This window comes from Lampetra fluviatilis, chromosome 53 (assembly GCF_964198595.1).
Source record: "Lampetra fluviatilis chromosome 53, kcLamFluv1.1, whole genome shotgun sequence".
Taxonomy (NCBI): domain Eukaryota; kingdom Metazoa; phylum Chordata; class Hyperoartia; order Petromyzontiformes; family Petromyzontidae; genus Lampetra; species Lampetra fluviatilis.
The window spans coordinates 4,711,982-4,725,997 of record NC_136327.1 but is presented as its reverse complement, the minus strand read 5'-3'; the positions used below and the strand labels follow the sequence as shown (position 1 = coordinate 4,725,997).

The 14,016-nt window shown below is 49.6% G+C and overlaps 1 protein-coding gene across 3 annotated transcripts in view; it reads left to right on the top strand.

The window, feature by feature from the left end:
- The window catches only part of LOC144949313 (BDNF/NT-3 growth factors receptor-like), a 283,555-nt gene that overhangs the window by 199,211 nt on the left and 70,328 nt on the right, over positions 1-14,016 (top strand). For all 3 annotated transcript variants that reach the window (XM_078879268.1, XM_078879269.1, XM_078879267.1), the window contains 2 exons: positions 4,339-4,469; positions 10,389-10,561. In XM_078879268.1, coding sequence (XP_078735394.1) covers positions 4,339-4,469; positions 10,389-10,561 — 304 coding nt within the window. The remainder of the gene's footprint in view (positions 1-4,338; positions 4,470-10,388; positions 10,562-14,016) is intronic.

The window sequence follows — 14,016 nt, the reverse complement described above, 5'->3', positions numbered from 1 at the left end:
ATTGACATACGAATCTGAATGTACAGGGTCTTTCCAGTTTAACACGTGGCAGGCTTTCGCGACCAATTTCATCCATAATACAGTTTTTTTGGGGGGTTAGAACGCGTGAACATGTAAATGTGTCGTTGCTCACAAGTGTTGTCATCACATCTACCCCTCTATTTAAGAACAAAACAGGAGGATTTTTCCACGAATCTGGCTGTCGCCTGATGAAGATAGTTGTAATTACTGGCGAAACGTCGTACTCAAATTGTAAATGTTGTGGCTTGGCTCTCCAACACACCGGTGTGCTGTACTCGTGACGAATTGGCACGTTCTGTTTACGTGACAACCCTTACTAGCTGAAACCCTTACTAGTGTTGGGTCTAACCCAAATAAAACCTGTATTAAGAGTCTTTCTAGATTACTTGTAACACCCCCCCCCCCCGATTTATTTATTTAAACTTTTAGTTTTTTTAGTAAGGTTCATTTGCAACAGAAGTGAATATTCAAATGAAAAACGAAATATTAGGGGTCGATTAATTGTGGGTCACAAGACATCTGGACCACCCTCTACATTTGTGCGTTACTCGCCACGTTGTGGAGAAGGCCTTCATCCAGCAGTGGATTGACGAAGGGCTGTAAATTATTGTTGTTGTTTGTCAGCGACTTCCATCCGGAACCTTCATCGTCTCCGTCCATGGCGCAGGCACAGGCAACAGTTGGAATTTCTGGAAAGAGAGGAAGAGAGAGAGAGAGTGAGGGACGGAGAGAGAGAGAAAGGGAGCGAGAAAGCGAGAATACAAAACTGTGAACTTGATTTGAAAAAATGTCAGCACGTACGTCAGCTTCCCAAAATAGTTTCAACCTTGGATCCTTTCGCGAAAGAAGTCTTGGAGTAAGCTGGAGAATATTGTTTCTAAATTTAGCCGCCTTGTGTGGGAGGATAATATTGTTCTCGTAAAATAAAAAAAAACCACCCACCCACGTGGTTACTAATTGGAATAATTACTTCTAGATTTGAAGCTTTCGTGACTGCAAGGAATCATATTCTTAGGTTTTTTCGGTAAAGTCACGTAGGTAAAACATCAAAATTAATGAAAATAAAATAAAATAAAACAAAAATCACGACGTTTCGGAGGCAACACAAGTCTCCGTCATCAGGTGGGACCGTCACAGCCGAATTAGCTGCATCAAGTGAGGCAATGATTCAAGGGATTACATCATTAATTTTGATGTTTTACTTACGTGACTTTACCGAAAAAAACCTAAGAATATGAAGAAAATGTGTTCATTGGGAAAGAAGCCGCAACTCTGCACTATTTAATTTTACGTCAAACGCGAGGCAGCAAAACAAAGTAAATCGCTTTTAGATTGTATTTGTTTTGTGCCACAAAAAACACGCACACAGTAGTCTGCACGTTTTTTTTCCCCCATAATATTTAGCGGGCGCATATATTTCACACGTTATACGTTCAAGATCTATGCGGCATCGCCAAGTAATCATGTGATTTAATTGTAAAGCTCTCCGCAGATGTGTTTAAAAGGCTCGTTATTTCGCGGGACATTATGGAATCACGAGCATAAATCCGCCGTGCAACGTTCTCATAAATAAGGTCATATTAACATGTACGCGCCACTGATTTACTCTGCCCCTGCTATAATAGCGACCAATGTTCCATCTGTCACAATCGCCTGCCTCTCTGCCGACAAAATATACAATATGCGCCATGCAAACGCGCCTCTGAACATTTAAAACACTGCTGGTTTTTCACGGTGTGTCCAGAGATATATTTATATCTTTCTCATGCGTACGCCGTGAGTGATGCAGTACAATCTCACGCCCCCCCCCGCCCCCCCCATTGCTACATGGACCATGGTAAAAAAGAAAATTAATGTCGGTGCGGCAAACGCATCCGTGTCAGTCGTGGGCGGGTTTTTTTTTTGTTCACCGCAATAATGGGGGTCTCAATTGGGGCGCTGCGACGTCGTGTCCATGGAAACGAAAATTCCCAGTGGCATCCGTGACCCCCCCCCTCCCCCCCTCCGTTGTGAATTTAAATTAGCGACGGGGGTTTTAAATTAGCGGCGGGATTTCGAAAAATTCCCAACACTGATTCGGCGACGAGGTGTTATTTCTTTTTGTTTTACCACCACCACCACTACACGTGTGTGAGCAGCCCGTCGCCATTCGCGCATACAGGTGGCTGTTGTAACCCCGATGCATTTCCGTCGATGGGTGCTCTATTCGCGAACAAAACCCACATCGCCACGAGGTGCAAGTGGTATGGCCGTCTCTCCCCCCCCGGCTCCCCACCCGCAGCTCCCTCCGTGTTCCGGGAGTCGATAGGGAATTCCGCGGGCCGTTCGAAAGCGACCGGCTGAATTTTCAATTCTGAATTCTCAACAACATGATTCACAGCGGTGGGATTCCCACGGGGAATTCAATTTGCAATAATTAAAGGGGAATGTAGTGGAGAGGATAAGCGGCGACTTGAGGGCCTTTCCACACCCACAAGGGCCTTTCCACACATTGACTTCGGTGATGATGCATCGGTAATACTGCATCGGTAATAATACATTAGGAATAATACATTGGGGTGCCGTGGTGGCGAGATGTTAACTACCTCGCTTGGTGTACAGGAGGTCGTGGGTTCGATCCTGACCCTGACACCTGAATAATTAGAGGTTGTCTGTTGACCCAGTGGTCGCGTGGATTTTTCTCCGGGTCCTCCACTTTTTCCCCTCCACATTTAGAATCGACTTGCGTGTTTGGCTGCCGCTATGAATGTCCCACGTGATATGCCACTTCGTTGAACTATCAATTGTGGCCAGGTCGCTCCTGAAAAAGAGCTATATGGCTCAGCGGGCCTTATCTGGTAAAATAAAAAAAAAGTTAATGACAAAAACTGCGGTTGGTAATTATACATTCGTAATAATACATTGGTAACAACCACCCTTTCTCCCTCCTCTGGAATTTGTTTAAAAAAAACATCTGCAATAAAGAGAGTGTTGAGACTCATTAAGGATTTCTTGGGGAAGTAATTGGCATTGCCATTAATTCTCGTAAAAATATATAATATTAACGATACTTTACAGCCCCTTTACGTGGTGCTAAATTTAACGTTAAAACGGTGTTAAATTAAAAGCAATTTGATAACAATAACAATCTTCGACGAAAACCCTTTTGTCAATCGACGGCCGGATGAAGGCCTACCCCCAAGCCTTTCGTTCATGGGTGTTATTTGACCATACTTCACCATGCGGGTCAGTGCGAGTAGGAAAACTGGGAGAGCCCAGGACTGGTTCGGGTAGCACTCGCAACTGCTGTTGGCTGTGACAAAGAATCGAGCTGAGGGTCACCAGCTTCGTATTTCAGTACATTAAGCATGATGCCTCTGCACTACATTAATACTTATTACAATTGTTATCTATATCCACGTGCTATAAAAAGGACCATTGCCCGTTATTTTAAGGCCACGGCGTTATTGACGAATGTGTTGCGTTTCTTAGCATAATTACTTCTACAATAATGATGACGACGATGGTGACCATAGTGATGACGATGATAACAGTGATGATGACGATGATGACAATGATGACGATGATGATGACGATGATGATAATGATAACGATGATGATGACGATGATGACGATGATGGTGACAATAATCACGATGATAATGATGATGATGACGACGATGACGATGATGACAATGATGACGATGATAACGATGGCAATGATGATTACGACGATGATGATGGCAATGACGATGATGACAATGATGATGACGATGACTACGATGATGATGATGACTACGATAATTCTAGATTTGAAGCTTTCGTGACTGCAAGGAATCATATTCTTAGGTTTTTTCAGTAAAGTCACGTAGGTAAAACATCAAAATTAATGAAAATAAAATACGATAATGATGATGACAATAATGAAAATGACGACGACGATGACTACGATGATGATGATGGAGGCGGCGTAAATTTAAACGGTGCTCGATAAAATCGCGGCAAGCGAACGAAGCCAGCTCGGGATCATCAAAGGTTAAAGTTCTTCTTGCGATAAACAGATCGGCCCGGGCAACAATGAAAATGCTAAAGATGTCCCCTAATGCGACGGGAGTGACAATTCCACGCGAGCCAAACGCTCCGTCCGCTCTACACACACACACAGACGCACATGATAGGGCTGCTACGTGCCCAGCCTCCGCCACCGACAGCCAAGCGCTCGATTGAGATCTGTTCAGCTCGACCGGAATGGCTCGTCGGGCTTGCAAGAGACCACTGATACAAAGGGCCCCGGCGCATGGACGGACCTAATTTCCTCTCTCCCCGCTATCTCGCGCAGCCGTGAAGCACATCAAGAGGCGTGACCTGATGCTGAAGAGAGAGCTGGGGGAAGGAGCCTTCGGGAAAGTGTTTTTGGCGGAGTGCTTCAACCTGTACCCAGACATCGAAAAGACGCCCGTGGCTGTCAAGGTTTGTCGTCCCCCTCCTTCACCGTTCTGACACGGGTTCACGCTGCCTTGTAATTAGGCGGCGGCTGCCGAAGGATGAGTGTGTATGTGGGGAGCGGTGGTGCAGCGGTTAGCGCGCTGCGCTATGAACCTGGCGACCCAGGTTCGAATCCCGCTCACGGACAACACCAGTGACGATTATCTGAACCGGTCCCGGGCCTCCCCTAGGTGGACTCAGCCTCAAATGAGTACCTGGTGCGATGTGTAAACATCGTCACTAGGGAGACAAAGGCGGCCGGGCGTGGTGTTGGCTACTCACCCCCTCGTATGCCGTGCCGACCTTCATAGGTGCTCGCTAACAGCACTTGCCCCGACAGTCTGTTAAGGCTAAATGGGGGATCTTTGTCTTTGTCTTGTGTGTTGAACCTCTTTTGCATCGTACGTAGCCAACAGCGCTAATCGGAGGTGCGGGGTAAGGACAACGAACTGAACGTGAAAAAAAGCAGTTCAAAAAAAATGCGTCTTCAATCTAGATGATTTAAAAGTGCATAGCTCCGGTGGCTTCCTAACATGGGAAGGGAGAGCGTTCCAGACGGCCGCAGAAGCGCATCTGAAAGCGCGCGATGCGGTGACCGCAGTTTCTTCGATGGCCAGCCCAAAAGCCGCTGCGATGACGACCGGGAGTTCTTCGCGTGATGGTCTCATGCCCCTTGACGGGATCAGCAAGTGGGCAGGAACGACGCGACGGAGATGGAGCGATGAGATCATGTGCAGGAGATGGATCCTGGCACCGCGAGGCCGTGGGGGCACGGACGATTTTGACTTACCGGAGGCGGAGAGACAGCATCACTTGTCGTCGTGGTGGTTGTTCAGCGTAGACATCTCATCGATAATATGAGATGAGCTGTCTAATATTAGGAAGTCACTGGAGCCTAAGCACTTTTCAATCTAGTTTAAAAAAAAAATCTTGAACAGTTTTTTGTGTGTTTCTTTTTTTGTCCTTCCCCCCGCATCTCCTATTAGCATGGTTGGTTACGTACGTTGCGAACGAAAGTTCAACATGCATACGTCTATATACATCTATATAAGATAAGATTCAGCCTGCAAGAAAGCATTTGCAAAGGGAAGCTCACTCTCGATGCATGGTGTGAAAAACTATAAATTACCTCATTGTTATAATCATAATATTAGTTTTCAGCGCTTCCTAATCGACAATTGGATGGAGGCTTTCCTACAAAAAGTTAGTCATGGGGTACGTTTGACCATACTTCACCCCACTGGTCAGCGTGTCATGTGGTGAAAAGGAGGGCGAGGTGGGAGAGGGCAGAAACGGTTCAGATAACGATCGTTCATCAGTGACGTTAGTCTTGGCTGAGAATCGAACTCAGGCCATCGGGTTCATTGGCACACGGTGCGCTTAACCACTGCGCTGCCACTGTTCAAACTCTCACATCGACAAACTTTGTAAACCTCTGCCATTCTTCCTGCTTAACAATTTAACTTTTTGTTACAGGGCTTCAAATGCAATAGGGGATTCCTTTATCTCAATTGGGCAAATTCATAAAACCTCAGCATCAGGGATTATTCTTTATTTTTTTTTATTTCCCTGCCAAAGAAAATAACAATTTCATTTTGTATAATGCATGCTGCCTTATCCTGTACAGTTTCACCGATGTATACTTTGATCCTAGAGCCACTGACCCCGTACATGGCTTATCAGGACTACCTGGAGGTAACAGAAATGCGAACAAAGGTTTCTCTTTAAAGTTTGTATCTCTCTCGATCACTAATAATAAGCGTCAGTGTAGCAGCCTTTTAATGAGAACATCTTTTTCAGTTAATTAAAGAAAGTTGCCAGAGGACACCGATGGAGACTATTGCTTTGCAACAAAACATTTAATGTGATTTGGAAAATCGACTCAATGTGAGAGTTGAGTAGATAAGTTATGCAGGATAAGCTTCATGTCCATGGTGGACATTCTCAGTGGTGGACACTGCCCATGATGAACACTGTCCATTGTGGACAATACCCTTGCTGGAGACATCCAGTGGTGGACAATGCCCACGGTGGAGGCTGGTAGCAGTTGTCCACCCCAGGTGGTATACCGAGCAAGCCCCTTCTCTCGCCGGCCACTTTGCAAGCACATGGGTATCGTACTATACAATTCGGACCATGTCCCCCCCTCCACCCCCCATGCCCGCCCTCCTCCACCCCCATGTCCTCCCCTTCCACCCCCCACCGCATTAGTATTGATCAGAGGTGGGACAAAGTCATTGTTATGCAAGTCCAAGTCGAGTCGCAAGTCATCAAATTCATGACTCGAGTCTGACTCGAGTCCAAGTCACATGACTCGAGTCCACATCTCATAGGTGGGACAAAGTCATTGTTATGCAAGTCCAAGTCGAGTCGCAAGTCATCAAATTCATGACTCGAGTCTGACTCGAGTCCAAGTCACATGACTCGAGTCCACACCTCTAGTATTGATGCGTCCACAAAGCCGTGGTGCCACCCTCCGCCCCCCCCACCCCTTCGTTATTAGGAGCAACGGGCAAGGCACTCCAGGAACTCGAGGAATGGTTTGTCATGGGCACGACGGTGAGCGTGCTTCCGTAATAAAAAAAAAATGGAAATTAATGAACTGAAAAAATAATGAGAATTTCTTTCGCGAGAGGAGAAAGAAAAAAAAGAACGTGCTTGACGAGCGAGGATACCTTTGTTATATAGCGGCGGCATTAGAAATGCAAATTCAAAAGAAGGTTTGGTAATTAGAAACAAATATTGGGGCCTTCCAACAAAAAGTCTTCAAATTGTATTTCCAGGCGAGCGGCTGTGATCATAGCTCAGGTGATAAATTTTGCAGGTTATCCCTCGCTGCAACCCCACGCTCATCCCGGCGATGTTAAGCCCTATCCCGGCATCTGAAGGCACAATTTAAATTGACTGTGCCACCTCCCCCACCACCCCCACCGTGTGGGTCTCCTGCCCAGGTGATTGCGTCGTTAAATGAGTAGAGGGGCACCCGAGTTAGCCATGCTGACGTGCAGACGAGAGAAGCGCTCGCTGTAAAGCAAACCCGCTCACCCACCTGCTCATCCAATCGCTCACCCTCCCACTCACCCACCCCTCACCCATTCGCTCACCCGCTCATCCACCCACCCACCCACTCACCCACCCGCTCACCCACCCGCTCACTCACCCACTCACTCACCTGCTCGTTCAACCCACCCACCCGCTCACCCACCCGCTCACCCACCCGCTCACCCACCCCTCACCCACCCGCTCACCCACCCACTCACCCATCCGCTCACCCACCCGCTCACCCACCCACTCACCCACCCGCTCATTCAACCCACCCACCCGCTCACCCACCCGATCACCCACTCGCTCACCCACCCGCTCATCCACCCACCCACTCACCCACCCACTTGCTCACCCACCCGCTCACCCACCCGCTCCACCACCCGCTTACCCACCTGCTCACCCACCCGCTCACCCACCTGCTCACCCACCCACTTATCCACCCGCTCGCCCACCCGCTCACCCACTCGCTCACCCACCCGCTCACCCGTCCGCTCACCGACCCGCTCGACCAACCGATCAACCACCCACCCACTCATTCACCCCACCCACCCGCTCACCCACCTGCTCACCCACCCAATCACCCACCCGCTCATTCACCCCACCCACCCGCTCACCCACCTGATCACCCATCCGCTCACCAACCTACTCACGCACCTGCTCACCCACTCACCCACCTGCTCACCCACCCGCTCACCGACCCGCTCGACCAACCGATCAACCACCCACCCACTCATTCACCCCACCCACCCACTCACCCACCTGCTCACCCACCCAATCACCCACCCGCTCATTCACCCCACCCACCCGCTCACCCACCTGATCACCCATCCGCTCACCAACCTACTCACCCACCTGCTCACCCACTCACCAACCCGCTCACCCACCCGCTCACCCACTCACCTGCCCGTTCACTCGCCCACCCCCGCCTCTCAGTCCAGCCAGGCTTCACACACAGTGCACCCGAGCGTCGCTCCTTCATCAATCGCCCCCCCCCCCCTCCCTTTCAGCACCGGCGAATGGTACATGGCGGTGATGATCATCCGTCGCCCTTCCGTGGGGGTTTCACTCGGCGAGCGAGGCAGCGAGGGGGCTCAGCGAGGCACCCGCCTGCGACGCTCGCTCGATTCGTTTTGTGCCCGCTTCCACTCCGCGGTCCTACAACCCTCTTGCTGATTTAGGGACATCGCAACACTTTGACGCAGGGGACACAAAGACAAAGAGCCTTAACTGACTGTTAGGGCAAGTGCTGTTAGCGTACACCTGTGAAGGCCGGCACGGTACCCAGGCCGGTGGGTGGCCAGCGCCACGCCCGACCGCCTTTGTCTCCCCCGTGGCGATGTTTTTACACATCGCACCGGGTACGTATTTGAGGCTTAGTCGACCTAGGGGAAGCCCAGCACCGGTTCAGATAATCGTCACCGGTGTTGGCCGTGAGCAGGAATCAAACTCGGGCCGTCGGGTTTGTAGTGGGGCGCGCAAACCGCTCGACTTGCGTGCAGGGGACATAGACATACACGCGCAGACACGCACAGACACGCGCAGACACGCACAGACACGCAGACACGCGCAGACACGCGCAGACACGCACAGACACGCACAGACACGCACAGACACGCGCAGACACGCACAGACACGCACAGACATGCTCAGACACGCGCAGACACGCACAGACACGCGCAGACACGCGCAGACACGCACAGACACGCGCAGACACGCGCAGACACGCGCAGACACGCGCAGACACGCGCAGACACGCACAGACACGCACAGACACGCGCAGACCTGCAAATAACAATAAGGTATTTAATTAGCGTCACACATTTACTCGGTTATATAATGCCCGGGGACACATTACGCATAGTTGGTGATTTTTTTTCCCGCTCCTATGTCCACCCCCCCCCGGCAAGCAATGCAATGGTCTAATAATGTGAAATGTGTACGTGAGATAATGAATACTTGAATGCGATTCAGGCGAATGGCCAGAGGACATTGGAGGACATAAGCTGGTCAAGTGATTATGTGGGATCAGGAGTAGGGGAGAGTTGTGGGCTGGACAGCCCTCTAGGTGATGATTAGAAACCAGCACTCCAACACTGCAGCTACACACAACACTTGCCTAGTTTAAGGCCATTTTTTACACAATGCAAAAACTTTCGCTAAAATGTATTTAAAAAAACTAAGCAGACAATATTTTCGCTTTCATAGTTTCATAATGTTTAGTCAAATTGAGATGCGAAAGTAATATTTGGATAGGTGGGGCAGTGTCCTCTACTCAAATCCCACCTAGGTCTGACACCGTCACGTCGAAGAACCCCCCCCCCCCAAAAAGCACGGGGCCCGGGTCGATCGCCCCGGTTCGAAGAGTTGTGTTTGCTCTGGTATAACACGAGCATATAGCTTAAATAGAAAAGGTACATGCTATACAATATATTTTCTAATGCTAATGCTGGGGGAAGAATTAATTTTAATCGATAAATCAATGTCTATTTCCCCTTCCACGTAAATATGTTTTTATTACACTTCCTATCAAGAGGCCTTCCTTCTGAGAGAACATAAACTCATCGACACACCGTCGACGAATATTTCCGTCGCGATTCTCGTCGACGGCACTCGCCTTCGACGAGCCTCCGCCACGTCCATTCGATGATTATTTACCACACCCATTCGCCCATCACTTTACCTCGCCACATCTTCGCGTTTGTGCGGCGTCGCCCGTCCGATGTTATCCAGCGAAGGGCGCCACGTGTATCCCCGCGTCTACACACGTACGTTTGAAAACATCAATGATGACTGTTTGCTACCGCCATCGCTGCCGCGAGCAAACTCCAGTCACCCGACGACGTTCCGTCCCTCGCGCAGACCCTGAAAGACCTCAGCGGCGGTGCACGCAAGGATTTTTACCGGGAGGCGGAGCTCCTCACGAACCTGCAGCACGACCACATCGTGCGCTTCTACGGCGTCTGCTCCGAGGGCGAACCGCTCATCATGGTGTTCGAGTACATGCGGCACGGTGACCTCAACAAGTTCCTCAGGTGAGACCCGAAACCTCCGATCGATACGTGCGGCAAGGTGAGCTCAACAAGTCCCTCATGTGAGATCTCGATACATGTGGCAAGGTGACCAGCCACTGTGTGGTTGATCAGGATCCTCATGTCGTAAGTAGATTTTTTAAATATAATTATTATTAATGCACTTGTTTTACTAAGGATTAGTCTGAGTCTCAAGACTCTTTTTCAGAAGGGTCCTACCAGGTTTTCGCAGTAGGGAGGGCGGTTATTGTGATCTGCAATCCAAAGTGAGTGATTTGCGGTGGAATTTTTTCAAATTTGGTCCGTGACGCTGGTACACAATGGCACTCCTTTTTGCAAATGACGTCACGGGATCTTTAACGTCCACTCTGAAGCAGACGGCGTGGAGTATTTTTACGATAATTAATCGGGGCGGCCGCTCGATTCGAACCGTGAACAAGTGTCAAATGCGCTACCGCTATGTCACGTCACCAAGAACAAAATATAGTGACCCATAGAGCTACATCGAGACCCATAGACCTACGTAGAGACCCAGAGACTTCTACATAGACCTGTAAAATTATATAGAGACCCATAGACGCAAGTTGACTGAGGTGTGATTACATGGGGTTCTTGAGATGATGGCTTCAGCCCAGTTATAAACGACTTCACACACACACACACAAAAACTCACAATAATAATAATAGTTTTTGAACTCAGTTTGTCAAAATTCCAGCTCTCAAAGTGCAAAATTGTCTGTCTGACTTCTACGCGGCGGCCGATTTGTCTACGGCGGCGCACGGGAGGAAGTGCACCTCTGTTGTGTGTGGCTGCAACGGGTCACGTGACGGGATCTTGGCCATTTTCTATGGTGCGTGTTTCCGATGGACTTTTGTTTGTCTCATCACGTGGCTCCCGACAGCACACTCGGAATAAAATTGGGGAATTACAAGAAGAACCCCCCCGCTTTCAAGTACTTTCATGTTGAAAGTCAAAGTATATTGAGAGACAGGGCGAATGCTCATGTATATTGTTGGCCCTGATCCAGAAATAACAATATTAATAATGCCCTTTATTTTACCTAGACGAGGCCTTGCTGAGTTTCAAAAAAACATTTTATTTCAGGAGAGCCAACGTATGGCCAACTCCATTAATGAGAGCCTGCCATCATGCGGGGGGAAATGTATGTGCACGTGTTGAACTTGTTTCGCATCGTACGTAGGCAACCGTGCCATTCGGAGGTGCGAAATCGGTGGACACACAACGCACAAAATCCTGCAAACGTGTGGCTACCACTCAAAGCCCCGCACAGATGGATTGGAGAATCCATTGCTCTGCTGCCATCCCCTGGCAGACTCTGATGCGCAACCGTTGTTGACCTTGGCGGGCAGGCTGCCGCCGGTGGTGACACTGGTGCTTCGCAGCAGGAAGTTCCCTGGGCTCGATTCGCTACGTGGGATTACTTTTCGATTTTAAGCTTTCGTGACTGCAGGGATTCATCTTCTTGGTTCTTTCGGTAAAGTCACGTAGAAGGGAAGTAATAAAATAATAAAAATAAAACATAATAAAATAATTCTCACGACGTTTCGGCCACAACGCAAGCAGCCGTCCTCAGGTGAAGAATGAAACACCACCAAGCTTGGGTCGTATATTTAAGCTGGGTTGGAGGGGGGAAGGTGGGAAGAAGAGCGCCTTGACAAAATAATTTGCATATCAAGAGGAATTTAGCATATGGAAAATGCGCATTTTCCATATTCCATATGCAAAATTTCTATTGATATGCAAATCATTTTGTCAAGGCGCTCTTCTTCCCACCTCTCCCCCTCCAACCCAGCTTAAATATACGCCCCAAGCTTGGTGGTGTTTCATTCTTCACCTGAGGACGGCTGCTTGCGTTGTGGCCGAAACGTCGTGAGAATTATTTTATTATGTTTTATTTTTATTATTTTATTACTTCCCTTCTACGTGACTTTACCGAAAGAACCAAGAAGAGGGATTACTTTTCTTCGTGGTGGAGTTTGTCACGTTCTCCCGCTGATCTGCGCTGGTTTCCTTTGGGTCCTCCGGTTTCCTCCAAGAGCTCCAGAAAGCCATACATTGCAACCGGTGTTGGCCACACATCCCAATGTTTAAAGAATTATACTACAAGCTACTTAGTTGGGATCACACGCAGCAGCAGCAGCGGCAGGAGCAGCAGCAGCAACATCGGCCCCTCTTCCGAAATCTTGACAGGGCCCTCACGCACCTCCGATTAGAAGTTCAACGTACTCAACGTACTCATTTGAGGCTGAGCCAACCTAGGGGAGGCGCAGAGGAACGGTTCAGATAATCCTCATCACTGGTGTTGTGGCCATAGGGAGAAATCGAACTCACGAACAACAACATCAACAACCGCCAGTCGCCACTAAGTGGCGGTGACATCACCACGGCGCTTGTGCCAGGCTACGTGCACGTTAAGGCCGCGTGAAAGTGTCGAAGGCCCGCTGGCAGGTCACGGGAAAGACCCAGGTGTCATGGGGTTGACTGACTGAGATGACTGGCACATACACACCACCTGTGCCCCCTACTGTGCTATCTTGCGTGCAGCGCTTTCCGATGGTATCCACAGATGAGGCGTGTTTTTTTTCAATTTCCTTCTCAATAAACAGAACGCTGAGCACATCAAATAATCCCTTACCGGCTTACCCTCCTGTGTGCCACCCCTCCCCCACCCCCGTGTTTCATAGTCCCCGGGTATTTCTTGGTTTTAATGGCACGGCGGGCTCGTGGGAATAGAGAGGGCGGCAACGCGGAGACCCCTCGTGTTGTACATGACGTCTCCCCCGCTCTTGCCACGCAGATGGACGAGATGGCTTTACATTTCCCAGAGGGGAATTTTTACTCTTTTCGGTGTTTTTTTGCTTTCTGGTTTTAGCCGACGGATATTTGTTTGTTTTTTCGTTATAGGAAGCCCTCACGTGGGCGCGCGCGTGCGTGTGCTGTGGGGAGCGGTGGTGTAGCGGTTAGCGCACTGCGCTACGAGCCCGGCGACCCGAGTTCGATTCCCGCTCACGGCCACCAACACCACGTGACGATTATCTGAACCGGTCCTGGGTTTCCCCTCGGTCGACTAGCCCGGTGCGGTGTGTAAACATCGCCACTGGGGAGACAAAGGCGGCCGAGGGTGGTGCTGGCCACCCACGCCCTCGTGTAGCGTTCCGGCCTTCATAGGTGCTCGCAAACAGCACTTGCCCCAACAGTCTGTTCAGGCTATACAGGGGGTCTTTGTCTTTGTGGTGTGGTAAAGTGTGGGTACTCACACATTTTCCAAGACGTCTGGACCACGTGGAAGAGGAAGCCAATGCAATCAATTAACAGGGGCTCTCTCGGGCAGGGGTCCCCAACCCCTGGGCCGCGGACCGGTACCGGTCCGTGGCCTGTTAGGAACCAGGCCGCACAGCAGCAGGAGGTGAGAGCGGTGAGTCCGTGTGTGTACACA